This window comes from Sebastes fasciatus, chromosome 9 (assembly GCF_043250625.1).
Source record: "Sebastes fasciatus isolate fSebFas1 chromosome 9, fSebFas1.pri, whole genome shotgun sequence".
Taxonomy (NCBI): domain Eukaryota; kingdom Metazoa; phylum Chordata; class Actinopteri; order Perciformes; family Sebastidae; genus Sebastes; species Sebastes fasciatus.
The window spans coordinates 30,489,685-30,507,411 of NC_133803.1; the positions used below are offsets into that span (position 1 = coordinate 30,489,685).

A 17,727-nucleotide genomic window follows, 5' to 3' on the forward strand; every position below is an offset into this window, starting at 1 on the left:
CTCTTGCGTCGACTATAAATCCAGATTTACTTTGGCCGGAAATGCTAAGAGCAACTTTACAGTGGCAAAATAATGCAGGTTTGAGTCGAGGTTTGTGGTACAAAGAAACATCTAATGAAAAACAAGCACCGTCATGTAGGATTGAATCCAGTACAATAACAAACAAACAAACTACAGCCTCCAAAAGTGTCCATCAAGCAGGATGTGCACGTCCCCGGCACAGTCCAGTCAGTAAGAATTACAATCAGTTGGACCTCAGAGAGATGAGGAAGAGAGCGAGGGATGGCAGAGGTAACAGTAAAGAACAGGATGGGAGGAGAGTTAGAGCGACAGAGAGAAAAGTGATGTTCATGGCCTCTCTCCAGGTACAGCAGCCACTTGGACAGGACTCAGTGATTTCATTAACAGAGATGGAGCGTCGTCAGTGTCACAACAGGGTTTTTGTCTCTCTCCGTCTCTCTCTGAAGCCAACAACCTTGAAAGTTTTGATGAAAGTCGGCTGGTATGGAGCAACTTCGCCAGAACTTCCAATTGGATTAAAAGCCAAGCGGAGCTCACCGAGGCACGGACAAAAGTTAATATCTAAAGTGAAATTCTCATAAAGGGCATTAATACGGCGCGATTATTAATTTGTTAAAAGCATTACCTATATATTTGATACAGGCTGTTAAAAGTTCACAACCTCTCTCATCTATATGTGTAATGTGAAGAAATGGAATCCTGCAGCAGCTCATGAAGACTTCAAGAAAATTACAATACACTACTGTAGCAGGATCCCATTCAGACCAGTTAATGGTGCTTTTCCAACTATGTAAGATTGAAGTACTTATAGTACAATATAATGTATAGCAAGGCAGCTCCATCGCCATCGGTGGGTGAATGGGAGGCCAACTGTAAAAAGCACTTTGTCCACTAAAGATTAACTTCAATATTTTTCAACCTGGACCTTATTTTCCCATGTTTTATTGTCTAAGTGACTAATGGACGGCACGAAGGAAGTCTGCACACTGGGATCGCCTCGCTCCCCAGCATTGGACGCTTGATGGGCTGCCACTAGAAACAAGGCACCTGATTGGACGAACACTTTCCTTCGTGGGCTGCTGTTCCCAAACCGGAACCAACATGGCAGCTCGTTTTGGAAACTTCCTTCTCTTTTATCACGTAAATAGTTCACTGAAACGTGTTTCTGAAAACATTTTATGCGAGAAATAAATGTTTCTCGAAAGTTTCAAGAAGCAGCGGGTCGCGTCGGATGCAGGTGATTTGCATAAAGTAGCCTAGAGATCAGCTTTATGCAAATAAGGAGCGGGCGACGTGGCGCCCCGTCTCTCTTATTGCGCCGCCACGCTACCGGAATGCATTGCGTGGCTGCTAATGAATGGGAAGCGTGGAAAAGACGGAGGCTGTGGACACGGACCATCAGGCTTCAAATTTCTCTTTCTCTTGTAAGGCAACATTTCAATCTGTAAAGATCTACCTCAGGAAGAGAAAACAGGCATTTCTTATGGAGGCAGTAGTCAACTTAAATCATTATCACCTGCTGGTCATCAAACAGCAGGGAATAAAATATAACCATGTGGCGATCACACTACCAAAACATATAGAAACACCAGGAAATATATATATATAGAATACAATGTTGCAGTAGGCAGTATATTTTACGATGAAAACTCCTCCCCTGCACTGCACTGCACGTACACAGACCGATACAGACAGGGAGGCACGCAGCAACAGATTGAGAAAATAAGAGATGAAAACACAAGTGAGAGCGAGCTAGAAGCATCCTCCCACCGCCATGCTGTCGCCCGTCCGGCGGAGGACAAACTCAGCCCCATCTGCTCTGCTGCTTAATGCTCCGCCAAAAACTGCTGCATCTTCACCCTAAAACGACGAATGTAGAGCCCAAAAGCTCAACATCACTGGAAGCATTTGTGATAGAAACTGTCTGCGAGTAGCTGCAAGTCACATTGAAACATAAGAATTAATCACTTTTGATTTACAAAAACAGTGTTTGGGCTCCCATCTGGTCAGGATCTTTGCAGAGGGGGAGAGTTTCCTTGACAGCAAGAAAGGATATGTTGCTGCCCTCCTTTATTGGCCTGCAGCCACAGTTTGTTGTGTATATTTTTGCATTTAAGCTGTGAAAATACCTAGTAATTACTATATATACTTTATTAACAGCAATGTGTGAATACATGTTTGTTTAAGGTATATATTTAGAGTATCTATATCACAACTTAATAGAGAAAAAATATAAACATATAGAGAATATAGAGGAGAAATGTATTTATATATAAAGAATAGGGCTGCACAATTAATCAAAATGTGGCTTTCTGCCATTTTCAAATCGCAGTAGTGTCAAAATCCCATTTTAAATTAAATGTCAGAGATGTCCCGTCCTACACATCATATTTTGACAGACTTAAGAAAACATCTTTGTTTGGGACAGATCCCCGCAAAAATCACACCATAATCATTTTCTTTTTTATTGAAAATGAGAATAATGATGTAAAATTTATCATTCTCTCTAATATCGCAAATCATATCCCAATTGCAATATCAGTATCAATTTAAAGTTGCAGCCAGCAGTCGCTAAACTGGCTGCAATGTAATCGCTCGGAGCGACTCCTCACCGCCAATGTACCTCCACTAAAAGTGTTTGTTTTTGCCGCTGACAGGCTCAGATTGTTATTATAAGTGTCTGACAACATTATGGAGAGGACCCTCCAGAGAGTTGGAGAGAGGAGTGTCGTGTTGTTGCGTTGGAGTACAGAAAGCGTAGCTTAGTGTTATCTAAAAGATTTCCAACGTCATCGCTGAAAGTCGCAACACCCACCCGAAACTGAAAGGACGGGCTCTTATGTTTAATCATATTGCTTAAATGCCAATGTGTTTCACAATTGGACTGTGACCTGATTAAGCCAGCCTAATTGGTGCTCACCTGATGCCAAACACCAAAGTGAGCATCAGTCGCTCCCCTGGAGAGATGCTCTCCCTGCAATTAGTATCTTGTTGTCTCATAAGTGGTGTAACCTTTACCAACAGCCTGAAGTGCTGCTCTGGTGTGACTCCAGAGAAGATTACAGAACAGAAATGTCAGTGCAAGCCATGACAAAAAGTACACATGATATTAAGTATGGATAAAATGCATGTAGTCAGATATCAGTATGTCATAATTCTACAAGGAGTTGACCTGTACAGCGACTAGTGGAAGAAATCTCTTCAGTTGTGCAGTAAATAAACTCGTCTACACTCTTCAGTGTGTTTGCAGAGTCAAGACATCGACTTCAAGTCCAAGTGAAAGAAACGACGTGTAGTTGTTGAACAGTGTTTAGCGTTGGCGGAGGTTTGTGCTCTCGCAGCGCCTTCTGGTTCCACGTGGTGACAACTCCTCCCCTGCGCTGCAGCTCACATAGGCCGATACAGACAGGGAGGCACGCAGCAACAGATTGAGAAAAAATAAGAGATGAAAACACAAGTGAGAGCGAGCTAGAAGCATCCTCCCACCGCCATGCTGTCGCCCGTCCGGCGGAGGGAAAAACTCAGCCCCATCTGCTCTGCTGCTTAATGCTCCGCCAAAAACTGCTGCATCTTCACCCTAAAACGACGAATGTAGAGCCCAAAAGCTCAACATCACTGGATGCATTTGTGATAGAAACTGTCTGCGAGTAGCTGCAAGTCACATTGAAACATGAGAGTTAATAACTTGTTGGATTTTGATTTTACAAAAACAGTGTTTGGTATCCCATCTGGTCAGGATCTTTACAGAGGCGGAGAGTTTCCTTGACAGCAAGAAAGGATATGTTGCTGCCCTCCTTTATTGGCCTGCAGCCACAGTATGTTGTGTATATTTTTGCATTTAAGCTGTGAAAACACCTAATTACTGTATATATTCTATTAACATGTTTGTTTACGGTAGAGTAAGGTAAGAAAATGTAGAGATGTGTGGAAGTATTAGGATGTAGCGCTGTGTTTTGGTGTTTGCTGCTGCCCTGACCCCAATCCTTCTGCTGAGGGCCCTGCAGTCAAATTATAAATCCTTTACTGAAATGTGTGTTGCATAACGAGTGAAGCTGAAGGCAGATCTTGACTTTGAAGTTCCCCTCAGCTGAAATCCAACACTTGTTCTGTCACTTGCGCTCTCTGGCGGGAAGGAACGCGTCGAGACGAGCTGTGTGTGTTTCTTGACCCAGATAAAGTCCCTGAAGGGCTGCTGGTGGTCTCTGCACAAGCAGCGAGGCAGCAGACACAAACTCGCAGCATACCTGGATCCTGTTCACAGGACGGGGTGTCCCTTTTAGTCACAACATGGGACATTAGCACATTTATGTTTGTGGTGTTATTCGTCACTTTGGTCTCAGGGTTTGAAGACAGTTTTAGTCTTAAACTTGCATTCTTTCTATCAGCCAGCAGGGGGCGACTCCTCTGGTTGTATAGAAGTCTATGAGAAAATGAGTCTACTTCTCACTTGATTTATTACCTCAGTAAACATTGTAAACATGAGTTTATGGTCTCAATCGCTAGTTTCAAGTCTTCTTCAATACAGCATGATGTTCATTTAGTAAATTATGGTCTCATTTAGAGTCAAATAGACCATAAAGCAGGGGATGCTTTAGGGCGGGGCTACCTTGTGATTGACAGGTCGCTACCACAGCGTTTTCCGGTCTGAGAGTTGTCTCGTGCTTTCGTCTTACAACTTTAACCCTTTCACATTGTGTTTTCAATTCATCACAATTAATTGTAACCTTTTTATTCAGCGTTCGGTTGCTCCACCCTCTCAAAACGGGAGTCCACAAACCAATGGGGTGACGTCACGGTGACTACGTTCACTTCTTACATACAGTCTATGATTTGGACAAACATTAATTAATTAATTAATCGATTAATCGGTCTGCCTCTTCTTAAAATTACTAAAAAAAACGTATTCATAACACATTACGTGAAAAGTACGACATTAAAATATCGTCTAATCAGTGCTCTAATGATCCTAATTAACTCGGCTTAATGAACTCATAAGTATAACCGGCTAGTTTTATGTATCATAGTGACGTGCAGCAGCGACGCTCGCTCTCTGTTTGTTTTTAGTTCATTTATGTCGTAGCAACAGAAACGTTCTACTGAGTGTGTGTGTGTTGTAAAGTTTTTTGCAGAGTCAGCATTTTGTTCATCTGTTATCAAGCTGCCACACACACTTACAGTATATTTTCTCACTCCACAGTTCAACACACTGTCTCTTTTTCATCATATGTTTATTTACACATGCATACTGCTCATTCAAACACACAGTTTGTGATGCCTCCTGCTCTCCTTTTTTCTTCTTCCACTGTTTCCTTTCCTGTTTTATTTCCTTCTTCTTGTTTCCTCTCCTCATTCTCTAATCTAAATTAGTTCTAGTTCTAGTCTAGAGAGGCAATAAATCCTATTTTCCTTTCCTCCTCTCCTCTTACCGGCCTTCCTTTCATCTCTTCTTCTACTCCCTCTTGTCCTCCACTACTTTTCTCTCTCTCTTATATTATTTAATTTTCTTCTCCTCTCTGACCTGCCCCGTTTGACCTTTTATATCTCCTCCTTTTTCCCCACTCTCTCTCTCCTCCTTCTCATCTTTCCTCCTCTTCCTAATCACGCCCCGTCCCTCGGCTCTCCTCCTGCTCTCTGTAGTGTATCAACGCTGCCCCCTGCTGCTGTTTTAAAGCCACATAGCAGATGGTTGATCACGAGGGAGGACAGGACGCTGTGTGCGTGTGCGTGTGCGTGTGCGTGTGCGTGTGCGTGTGCGTGTGATGGATGACTGTCTGCTCTGTTTACTAACAGATCGATGAAAGTCACTTAAATCTGGACGGAACGGATTGACAACACACACACACACACACACACACACACTGATACACACACAAACAGTGAAATCCCTTAACAATCTGTAGTAGTGTTATAACTTCAGATGTTTTCACAAACACACACACTTTTTTTTGTTGGTTCAGTAACTTTATTGGGTCGACTGGAGCAGAAAATACAAACCGCACAGGATCAGAGTGTAGATGAGCTGAATACATGATTACTACATGTCCTCTACATTACGGGCCAAACAAGCCTGTTGAAGGTGTCAGTTTAGTTTAGACAAATGACATCATATCACAGATGAAGGCCACTGATTGGCTGATATTTAGCTGTGATAAATTGACTAATCACAAGAGCACATGATGATCAATATCAGTAATAACATACTGTTTCTGAATAAGGCTGACCGGAATGCTTCGAAGCTTTGATCGTTGCCATGGTAACCAACCTCCAAATCAGTATTTGAATGCTTCGTTTTTTTTATATACAAGTATGTATTAACCAGAAATTTAAAACATTTCATGTCCCTTATAAATTAAAAATGAAATGCCACTAATTTGTGAGGGAAAAGTCTTTATTCTTTGATTTTTGGGAAGATTTAATACATAATGCCTGACTGAATTATTTGACTTCAGGACATCTCTGACTACATACATGCCGTAAATCAAACATTGTTACTGTATTAATTTAGATATTTTCCAAAGTAAAAGTCCCTAGAAGTGTTAATTTAACTTCAAAAGGTCTCAATAAATCTTAATATGGAATCGCAATACATGTCGAATTGGGAGATAGGTGAATCGTCCCAGCCCTGTTAAAACGGTCTTTTTTGTTGTTGTTTATTGTTTATTCATTGTTGTTTTGTAGGTGAAGAGTGTCTTCAACATGACGGCCAAGGAGGGCAGGAAGAGGTCCATCAGCTGTCTGGTCGCCGTGGGAAATGGCAACGGAGCCGCAGGTTCGACCCTCTCTGAAAATTCAACCTAGATCACCCCGAGACGCTGCAGCATGGTTTCCCATGGGAACTGAAAAGAAAAAAGTTTTAAAAAGTTTTTAAAAAACATGGAACAGAACCAAAACTAATTTGAACAGTTTCAGGGTGTTTGCAAAAGGTGAAAAATAAGTTGTTATATGTAAATATGGAGAAATGCAGGGAAGAGTTTTGACAGTTTTCAAGCTCTTCAGAAAGTGAGCGACAAAATACATTTTAAAAAATGCTGGTAAAGATTCACCTGCCTGAGTCTGTGAGGGCTGCTTATTTAAAATGTCATCAAGTTACAGCGTTCATGTGGGCTCATAATTAATAGCACTTATTTAACAACATTTGAAACAATAAACTGAGTTTAATTGGCAGCATTCCTATCATATAAAACCATAATGATCTTCTCTCCTCCTCCACCAGGCTTTGCGTTGGGGAAAGCAGCCGACAGAAACACGGCTCTGAGGAAGGTACGTTCTTCTTATTCCAACTAAAATAATCATCAATGTCTTTAAGTGTAGAATTTTTGTATTTTACATTTAAATTGAGTAAAACTGAGCGATGAAATAATTTCTTTTTCACCAGAACTTTATTATCAGTGTGGAGACTTGGACAAACTATCTCACATTAAGGTTCATTTAGTAGCTGTTGGTGCAGAATACAAATATCTGCATTTATCATTTTATGCATACATACAATCTAAATAATTGAATTCCTATTTAGATTAATTAATTTATATTTCCTCTATTATTTGGACTCTTCTGCCTGATCATATACCACAAGATCCACACCCAGAATATGTATCTGATTGGATCCTGGTATGGTGTGTACTTTACCGAGGGCACTTCTCTTCCATGTATAAAGGCTTTATCTCAGAGCAGTCCCACAAAGCACCTGGAGAGTCCCTTGTGTTCTGCTAATAATAATATTGTATTTAATAATTAATACTAATACAATGACAATAACAAAACTTTCAGTCAACAAATGACAATGTATGTTTCTGTGATTTGCAGGCCAAGAACCGAGCTATCCACTACTTGTACTACATAGAGCGATACAACAACCAGACCAGTAAGTACCTTTTTCAGATTGATTATTTTAACAATATCCTCATAGTTACTTATCGTGACTATGATGAACTTTCATTTTGTATGAATTTTTGCGGCCCCTGTGGGCAAAAGCGGTTGAGTTTTTTTACCGCCTCGTGTCATAAAGATCTGCAGCTGCCAGAGTCCCTTTAGAAAACCTCTCATTTTACTGCAGCAGGGTCTGACGGTCTGCCCCGCTCAGTCCTGGTTCTGGTTCTCCCTCACCTCCCTTCCCTCCAGCGAGCCCAGAAATACGGCCTGGGCCTCTAGCAGCGTTGTGTCGGTGTTGGCTCCCAGCGAGGGCCAAGCTCCCAGGAAGAGCGCCGGGCTTTGATGCAAATTTTCGTAGCAGCCAAACGGCGGTGCTACAACTTCTGTGTCTGTCATGTGATGCCATTGGGCCCAAAAATACTTTTTCCCATAGTCTCACATTGGGAAAGAGACGTCTGTAACTCATGCACTAATAGCCGAATCCAGAGTTATTTCCCTTCCTCCGTTCATGTGAATGAGACCCAGACCGAGGCTGGAGCGAGGGCTGGAAGGCGGAGTTAAAGGAAATGCTACTGCGCCTGCTCCGTGGGCCCAGTGGATGCGGAAGATCGCTGGATGATCCGAGTACTTTATCACTCGGCAGTTGTGCAATTTTGGCTTCCCGCTGAGCAACTCTCACAGGAAAGAACGGGAGCCTCCAACACTTTATCCAGTTCTGTTAATACATCCATGGTGGACCAGCGAGGCGAAGCTCGCCGGAGGAGGAACTGCTGCTGCTGGGCACAGAGCTCTCCACCTCCCGGCGGAAGTCCGACGGCAGGTCGAAGGCGGCAGCGAAGCCGGCAGCGAAGCCGGCAGCGAAGCCGGCAACGAAGCCGGAACTGTGTCTGTCCGTGGCGGGCTGGTCGCTGTCGGAGGCCCAACTGGAGTCTAAGCTGAAGGAGTTTCACCGCACTGCGTGCCGTAAATCATTTCGCCGTGATGACAGTAACTATATAGAAATAACCAATCTTCTCACTGATGGTCTCGTTTACTTATGTAGGTCACATAGACGCATCATCAGTATTAAATTGAGACTGTTTCATAACCAGTTAAAAGTTCCTTGTCGTAAGTTTCTGTTTTGTGCATCAGTTTGGCATCTAACGGCCACCATACCCGTGAGCCTCGGCTCAACAAGAAGAAGAAGAAGCCAGTCAAATTCAAAACCAAACACAGCACCATTGTTCCCGAATCCATCCAGAATGGACCCAGAATCCAAAAGTAACTTGATTAAAGCTGCAGGCTGTGTTATCCATCTTCTCAACACCCTAATCTTTAGCTTTCACTTCCCGTTAGCGGCGTACGTAACGAATATTTTAAGCTCAGAGACTGTTAGTTAACTTCTCCATTTTCATTCCCTTCACCTTCAACTTTTTAGCAAAGAAGGAAGCAGATGTTTTCTTACGCAGCTGATTATTGTTTGTGCTGATGATTCAGTTTCATGCTGATCCAAGCTGTAGAAGAGCTCCAACTGTGAGTCACATAACATTGAGAAAAGAGCCAGGGTTATCCACAAGAGCTTCACAACCCCTTCTACCTCTCTCTCCATCTCTTTCACTCCACCTCCTCCTCTCTTCTCTAAGTTCCCCTTCCTCCTGCTCTTCCTCCCTTTGTCCAGAACTATCCCCTCGAATCACCTGCTTGCACTCATGCAAGCGACTTAATGTAAAAGAATAAAGGTCTGAGAGTTAAAGTGCACCGCTTGTACTTTTCTTATTGTGAAATGCCATTTGGCTACTTGCGCTGCTGCTGGAGAGCAAAGCCAGAGAGATTAATGTGAGTGAGTCATCAGCCTCCGCCGCCGCCGCCGCGCCCACCGGAGGAGAAAGTTAGCTTCCTGCTTTGGCCCGACACCAGACGGTGTGTGTGTGTGTGTGTGTGTGTGTGTGTGTGTGTGTGTGTGTGTGTGTGTGTGTGTGTGTGTGTGTGTGTGTGTGTGTGTGTGTGTGTGTGTGTGTGTGTGTGTGTGTGTATTTTCACACAGTTTGAGCTCAGAACTGTGGTATATTTAATTTTTGCATGTTCATAGAAAAGACAGTGAAACCCTTCCACGTGCCAGCTCTCACTGTTCGACCATCTGCGACCTGTCTGGATCGTCATGTGATTGGTTGTTTACTTCTTCGTCCTCTCATCACTTCTCTTTTTTTTAAAGAAAAACAACCGTTTGGGGGATTATCTCTCTGTCTCCGTGGTCAAACTACATTTTGTGACAGATCAGATGACTTCTAGATCATTCTTGTCAGCTTTTTTGCTCACTCACATCGTCACCATTGTGACCTTTACCGGCACAGTTGTACGATTTTCAACCTGTTTGTTTGACAGTCTGTAAGATGTCTAAAAAAAAGTTGAAATCCAGACTACCTGAAAGGTCACTCAAGGTTTTGGTGGCGGCCCAGATGTTGGATTTCTTCCACCACATCATTAACGGTGTGTCTTCATGATTGTTAAGCTGTGTTGTCCAACATCTGGACGCCCCCGACTTGGCCACTAAACATGATGTTTTGGTGGAAAAACAAACCGCTCCGCTGACCTTCCAGTTGTTGTTGGCACCGGTATTCCTTCTCTCCCAGGACCGGGGATGTTTGTGAATATTCATGCGGCTTCAGGAGAAATGAATGAACAACACACGGCCAGAAGGAATATGAATACATTTGAATGTCGCATCGTTGGTTGTTTCTCTTTTTGGCATTTTCCACCATTTTGTTGGATGAAATTCAAACCTTTTGGAAAAACAACCAAAACAGTTTCCAGTCCTTTTGGTTCAGGGTTGACTTTTAGTATTCGAAAACACTCACACTTACTGGAGTATAAAAGTGTGTTTGTCAAGGAGGAATTTGTCTTTTCATCCCTCCGCGCTGGTGACAGCCGTGGCCGGAGGCATTATGTTTTCGGGTTGTTCGTCCCATTCTCGTGATATCTGGAGAACGCCTAAAGCAATGGTTTCCAACCTGGGATCTGGGCCCCCCTCAGGGCCAAAGATCACAGGGGGTGCGCCAGGATTTGTCTGCTCTGAGGTTGTCAAAACAAGGCACAAGTGAGTATGGCTCACATACTCACATACTCACTGCCTGAACCCTACTAAAGTAGGGCCAAAGATCTTGCCCTTTTGGAACTAATGGAATTAGTCTATTGAGCAAAATCTAGCTTGTTATTAGCTCACGTTCCTCGGGATAAAGTCAGTAGAAGACAAATATTGGTCTGTCTTGTTGATGCTGTTCAGGTTGTCTGTGTGAAAAACTGAGATTTATACATTTTTGCAGAGCAGGACGGCAGGTCATCTATCGGGTTCATAATGCAGATGAATGAAGAATTTGTTTTATCAGACTCATTTTTAGTAATTTTTTAATTTTTGGGCACCCTGGACTGTTAACCCCAAAAGGCACAACTAGACCACACTGTCAACCATCACACCAAATGTGAAGTTCCCAAGTTAAATAGTTTCTGAGTTCTGCTCCGGAAACAAAAGTGTGACACGCGAACGGACGGAGGGACGGACGGGAGGACGGACACGCGGAGCGCTATATACCCCCGACTATGTTGTCGCGGGGGTATAATTAGATTTGCTCAAAATCATAATGACTCACTTACTGGATAATTTATGCAAAAATATGTGTAAAGAGTAAAACTATTTAAAAAGGTATATATTTTTTGTTAATCAGTAGAAAAATCTAATGAAATATTCTGCTTCAATCCGTATTTGTTGGCGTTTAGCCTTTCAAAAACAACATTTTCTCTGCGGTCAAAAACGCACACAAAGGGAGGCCCGCAGCTGTAATAACGGGGCGGTCTAGCAGCAGACCAACAGCACCATAAATTACATTTATTTAACCACAATAACAAAAAAAATTGAATATTATAGTATATTAATTAAGTTATTGCAAAAATAAAAGATCATATTATGTATCTGCATTCTCTTGGAGAATCCGTCAAGACGTCATCAGTTTATTTATGTTGACGAAACTAACAAGTTCTATTCATTAAAGAAAGTTGATTAAATAAAATAAATGACTTAATTCATTTAATACACAAAATCACTTTATTCAAATTGTGGATTTTGTTCGAGGATTCGTAATTTCAGCTTTCAGCTTTTCTTAGATAGAAGTACAGTAAGGGGAGCTTCAAGGAAAATATCCTGGAAACCGCTGACCTGGAGGGAATCTCTTCAGATTTGGCACGAACATCCACCTGGACTCGAGGATGAGCTGATTAGAATTTAGTGGTCAAAGGTCATTGTGACATCACAAAACATGTCATTGGCCATAACTCAAGAATTCATATGCTAATAATGACAGACATGGATGTAAACTGTAACTTGTCTGGTTTGGCGGAGACAGACGAGGTGGTGATTCTAGTTTCTATCTGCTTTGACTGCGTCGCTGTTTGTGAGTCACACATCACACAGAAAACACTCGTTGTTCCAAATGAACCTGGACCTCCTGCAGACACAGCAAATGTTCAGCTCCATGTGCAGCGTGTGTTTATGTGTTTATTTGACATTTAGTTTTGCATTTTTAGATTTCTTCACCCAGCAGGACGCGCCCTCTGAGCGACACATTTTCATTTTTACTGCTTCTCACCCGTCTTCTCTTTTTATCTTTTCCATCCATAACTCTTTCCTCCGTGTTGCTGCAGCATCCGAGTACAAAACCTAATTCATTACAAGTATTAAATTCTAACCGGATGTCTAGAGGGTGCAGGGACGGCAGCCAGTGCGATGAGACACGAGAACAAGATTTTAACCTGAAGCTACGGAGCTGTTTCATTCAGCCGCTGCCGCTCTGGGACCGACTGTGTGTCTGAATAACTAATGAGCCACAGCTGCTGTTGCTGCAGTCGGCAGGAGACGCTGGCATGTGGAAGGACATCTGGTGGGCAGGTAGAGAAACACCAGACCTGAGGGAAAACAGGAGAATAGATGCATAACAAAACACAGGCGCCTTCTCTTGGAAACGGCACAAAAAGGTGTGAAAACAATTAGACTTTTTGGAACAACTGTGTCTGTTTATTATCCATCAGTTAAGCAACAAATCCTCCAGAAAGCAGAAAAACATTTTGGCTTCTTCAGGTCTCGTCCTGTTGCCATCAGGGCACCGTTATGTTTTATCTGTGTTGCAAACCGCCGTCTAAAATCATTCATCCCCTCTCTAAACGCTCCATGGGTTTCTTTTTTACCATTATTTATTCATTTACTTATAGATTTTATTCCACATTTTACCTCCTTGGTGTATTTGGTGTATTTGTTTGTCTGTATCTTAGAGTGTTTTTCTCTCTGCACAAGCTGCTCCTAACTAATTAACCCCCTTGGTGGGATTAATAAAGTTGTTTTTTATATTTTAATTCTTCTCTTTCTCTCTCCCTGGTCGACATCCAGTGAGTGTAATTCAATTCATTATTAAATAAGTTGTTTTTCTCTCCAACAGTTTATCATGACATTCAATCCAAGTTCAAGAGGACGACGCTCCGCATGAAGAAACAAAACGAAGGTACGTCTCCTTCATTAAGTATTTAGTCGGTAGGATAACGGTGAGTGTTTATGACGATAAATACTGTCAGATGATAGAAATTAAGTTCATTTTACAGGTCAGGTTTACAGGTTTGTTTCAAAAACAATTCCAAGAAGCGTCTTGGGAAAAAAAAGGAAGGAAAATAGGAATGTGGCTGAAAAGCTCATTTAAACTCAAGTAAATATTAATAAATAATAATAGTAATATTGGAAAAAAAAATCTTTAGATCTGTTGAATTGTATACTTTACTATGTAGAAAGATTTAATATTTTCACATGTAACCTGCTGAGCATTGACTAGTAAAATCTGTAGGTCACTGGTTCCCAACCTGGGGGTCCCGACCCCCACTAAAGGTCACCAATGCTTCACTGGGGGTCACAAGGCCTTCTTGAATTTAAGATAGCTCCGCATTTCATTCATTTCTGTGAAGAAAACTGCATTATAAAAGTACGCAGTTAAAACGACCAAAGAGCTAATAGAACAATGGCGAGAGTCAGGGAGAATAAAACACTGCATTTTTTCAAAAATAGAGCCAATTAAGTATGTATGATTGTTAAAAAAATATACATAATACTGATAATTGTATCAAAATTTCCAGGATTCACAGGAAATAATCTGCTCAAAATTCATCCAAATTGCTCGTTTTAACACAAACTTCCTGCAGTTATTGTGTTCACTGTTTGGGTTAATTGTACAGTTCATCAGTTGTTCTGTTCTGTTATTGTTATGTGTTTAATTTAATATGAAATATCCATATCCATGTCACTGAGTCGTCAGTTTATTCAATGATAGAAAAGGTTCCTTAAGGAAAAAAAAGTTGGAAGAGTGTTGAATATTGTCCTGCTAATTGGACATTTTTGTTGTTTTTTGTTTGTTGTTTATTTATGTGTAAGGTAATTTACTATGTCACACTATAATAAATCAAAATAATAAATTGAAATATACCATGATAAAAGTCTTTATATTGTCCATACCTAGTGCTCATTCATGTGTGCATATTTACTGTGTGTCTGCAGGTTACGGTCTGCACTGCCACCGGGCCATCATCACTATGAGCAAGCTGATCGGCATCAAGGACTTGTACTGCAAAGTGGAGGGATCCGTCAATCTGCTCAACATCACCAGGGCCCTCTTCACTGGATTAGCCAATCAGGTGAAGTCATGTCGGCATAGAGGGAGGCGTCTTCAGTGGGAGAGATTTCAGAAATTATATTAAATAAAGTCCTCCCACTAATTCTCTGCAATAAAGGGAAATCTGAAAATGGCAGCGAGAATGTGATCAGAAAGACACAATCATCTCTGATATTGAATTTCTTATGATGTAGAGGAACATTAAGGTTGTCACCTAAGTATTTAACCTCTGAAATGGTCTCTGTGTACATTATGGTTTCTACGCTGGAGCTGTTAATGTCGGTTTCCGTCTCCACCGTCAGACACAGTGTAGAAGCTACTCAGTCACATCTCTCTTTGCTAACATCTACCTCTTTTTCTTCTTCCACCCTGCAGGAGATCCACCAGAGGCTGGCCGACAAGAAGCAGCTCCACGTGGTCGAGTTTCAGGACCAGCGAGGCCCGCTGCCCATGGTGGTGGCGAGTCCCAAAGACGGGGCGCGACCCACCCCGGATTCCGAAGACGAGATCCCCAACACCCGGCTGTACTGGGATGACGTACGGGCCGCGCAGGGAGTCAAACGCTCGATCTGGGCGGGCGTCAAACGCACCATCTGGTAGCGTGGGAGGACGCCGGGGATTGGACTGGTAGAGGCCGGGATTGTCACACAGGGGGGGGTCTGATTTTTGGCTGAAAATATATATGAATACATGAGGAATTAGAACATTTGCTCTCGAACAAAATATCAGTTTTTGTTTGAAAAAAAAAAAACTCCAAATCTAGTAGATTGTTTTGTCAACAGAGGACTAAAGTTACGTGTTTGTCCAACTGAAGACGTCTCATTTAAAAACACATTTCTCCAGATACACCCAGTAAACACCAATATTAACCTCATAGATATTGTTTTCTTTATAACTTCCTCATCCACGTGGAATTGTTGTAAAATGTAATAAAGTACAGATCTGTAAAAACGTGTATATGTCCTTTCTGTCGTATTAAATAACGTAGGTTGTATCTGTAAACTAATGAACTCTGACAGCAGGGAGGCCTTCTTCCTCCATAACAGAAAGATTTTGAAAAAACTGCAGCTTTACTCATGAAATATAGTTTTCCCCGACCGGATGTCACACTGAGCTGCTGGTCGTCTGGACAAACAATGAACTGAATGACTTTTCTCTGGGAGGTTAAAGTTAAAGGGACTGTATTTAAGTTTTAACACTTATAAATGTGTTTTAATCATTTTGATTGCCAATGTGTGAACAGGTTGTAATTTAACCTAAAAAAATGAGACCTTCCGCAACTTTCTGTGTTTCCTCTCTCAGCCTGTAGATTGCTTAATGTGAAGAATGGGACTCAACAGATGTGACGCCATGCACGCTCGCGACAGTCTTTAATTTCAGCTCCTCTTACAGGGCTAACAGTGTGCAACGATAGCTAATGTTCGGTTAGAAATGGAGTCCGCTAACGCCAACAAACAACTAGCCTCCTCCACAACTCAGACTCCAACACAAACTCCACAGATATACGTGTAAAAACTTACATACAGTCCCTTTAAGGCTTGCATCGTGTTTGACTTAAATGTAAGGTTTTATAGTCCAACAGTAGAGGGAACCAGACCCACTTCAGTCATGGAAATGATATAGAAAAATAATTACAGTCTAGTTTGACATAATTAGATGAGAAGATCGATACCACTCATGTTTGTGTGCTAACTATGGAGCTAGAGGAGGAGTCGATTAGCTCAGAAACTCATTAACTCGTTAAATAAATCAATATAAATACACCCACAGGTTTCTGTATCACCACTTTATTTTGATCTTGGTTTTCAGAGGATGAATGTTGCAAATATATCATTAAATGCACGGTATGTCTGCAGTGGACACACCAATACATGCAGCCAACAGCTCCATGCTTTACAACACAGGAACACTGTAACTGTCCAACAAAGTATAGAAATGCTCCAGGTGAGGCTCGAACTCACAACCTCGGCATTGCTCTGCAGTGTACTGTCTTATAAGTACCGCGCGCTGACCAATTGCGCCACTGGAGCTTGTTTCTGTTCTTCCTTACATATAATAGTGTAACTAAATTTGTGATCAGTTTGTGTGTTTGTTGATGTTGCTGCTGCTGGTGTGATACCGTATGAAAATAAACACACACTCCAGTCTGTCTCTGATTTCAATCCAAAATGTGAAAGCTTCCAACTTTTATTAATTTTTCTCATTAGAATTCAAACATTGCTCCATCTCTTCAATTTAAGAGATTGACAGGCTGTTTTGAATGTATTACGTGTGTACATCCTGTTAATCTTCGAGTGAAAACATGCTTAATTTCCAGTGCATTAGTGTGGACAGGTGTTGAATAAACTGTGCAGTAAACTATATATGTGTTTCCTTTTAATTTTCAGCTCCAGTGGCGCAATCGGTCAGCGCGCGGTACTTATAAGACAGTAAACTGCAGAGCAATGCCGAGGTTGTGAGTTCAAGCCTCACCTGGAGCAGAGTGGTCCACTAACCTGTGTGTTTATAGCACCTGTCCTGCTCTTTGGGTTCATTATGACGCATGCAGGTCTGTGCTTTAATGTTCATCAGAGAGAAGTCCTGCATATTATATTATATTAATAGATACTGCAGAGAAACAAACGTCTGTCAGTCACAAATGTGATAATCTTCCCTGTCCCTAGGTTACGTTATGTTTGTTTGTTTTGTTACATTTATTCTGTCATGTTTCCTGTTTTATTTTGTTACTCACCCCTCCTATCGTTTCAGATCACTTCACTTCCTGTCTTTGTGTGTTTTCCCGCCAGTTGTGATTATCTGCCCCGCCCTGATCAGCTTCACCTGTCCCTCGTTAGCCCTGCAGTCACCTGACCTCCCGCTCACCTGCTCTCACTTCCCCATCAGTCACTACTCATACCAGCCCAGCTTCTCTGATCTCTGTTGCTTCGTCTGTTGTTGCTCTTTAATGTTTCTTCTGCTCCGTTTGGTCTAAACTGTCTCGCTGTTGTTCTTCCATTAACTTGTTTTCTAAAATGCAGCTCTGCCTCTGAATGTGTGCTACTGTAATAGTTCCAGGACTCTTATCCTGCTAATCAACTTTAAATATTGAAAAGAAAGTGGTAAATATGTACCCACTGGTAAACTGTACAGGTGTGCCTGGACTTACACAACAACATTGAGGCTG

General features: G+C 41.8%; 1 protein-coding gene and 2 non-coding genes across 3 annotated transcripts in view; 2 read left to right on the forward strand and 1 right to left on the reverse strand.

Annotated features, from left to right (window-relative positions):
• Positions 1–15,515, forward strand: part of mrps5 (mitochondrial ribosomal protein S5) — a 22,313-nt gene extending 6,798 nt beyond the window's left edge. Inside the window, exons 5-10 of the mRNA XM_074645440.1 lie at positions 6,700–6,790; positions 7,235–7,281; positions 7,825–7,882; positions 13,350–13,412; positions 14,450–14,586; positions 14,940–15,515. Of these exons, the coding sequence (XP_074501541.1) occupies positions 6,700–6,790; positions 7,235–7,281; positions 7,825–7,882; positions 13,350–13,412; positions 14,450–14,586; positions 14,940–15,164 (621 nt within the window). The 3' untranslated portion in view covers positions 15,165–15,515. The remainder of the gene's footprint in view (positions 1–6,699; positions 6,791–7,234; positions 7,282–7,824; positions 7,883–13,349; positions 13,413–14,449; positions 14,587–14,939) is intronic.
• Positions 15,516–16,500: 985 nt separating this feature from the next.
• trnai-uau (transfer RNA isoleucine (anticodon UAU)) lies at positions 16,501–16,594 on the reverse strand. The gene is made up of 2 exons: positions 16,557–16,594; positions 16,501–16,536 (listed from the first exon to the last, which is right to left on the reverse strand). It is a non-coding gene; the product is annotated as a tRNA-Ile (tRNA).
• A 356-nt stretch (positions 16,595–16,950) lies between these two features.
• On the forward strand, positions 16,951–17,044 carry trnai-uau (transfer RNA isoleucine (anticodon UAU)). Its single transcript has 2 exons — positions 16,951–16,988; positions 17,009–17,044. It is a non-coding gene; the product is annotated as a tRNA-Ile (tRNA).
• The last annotated feature ends 683 nt before the right edge of the window (positions 17,045–17,727 follow it).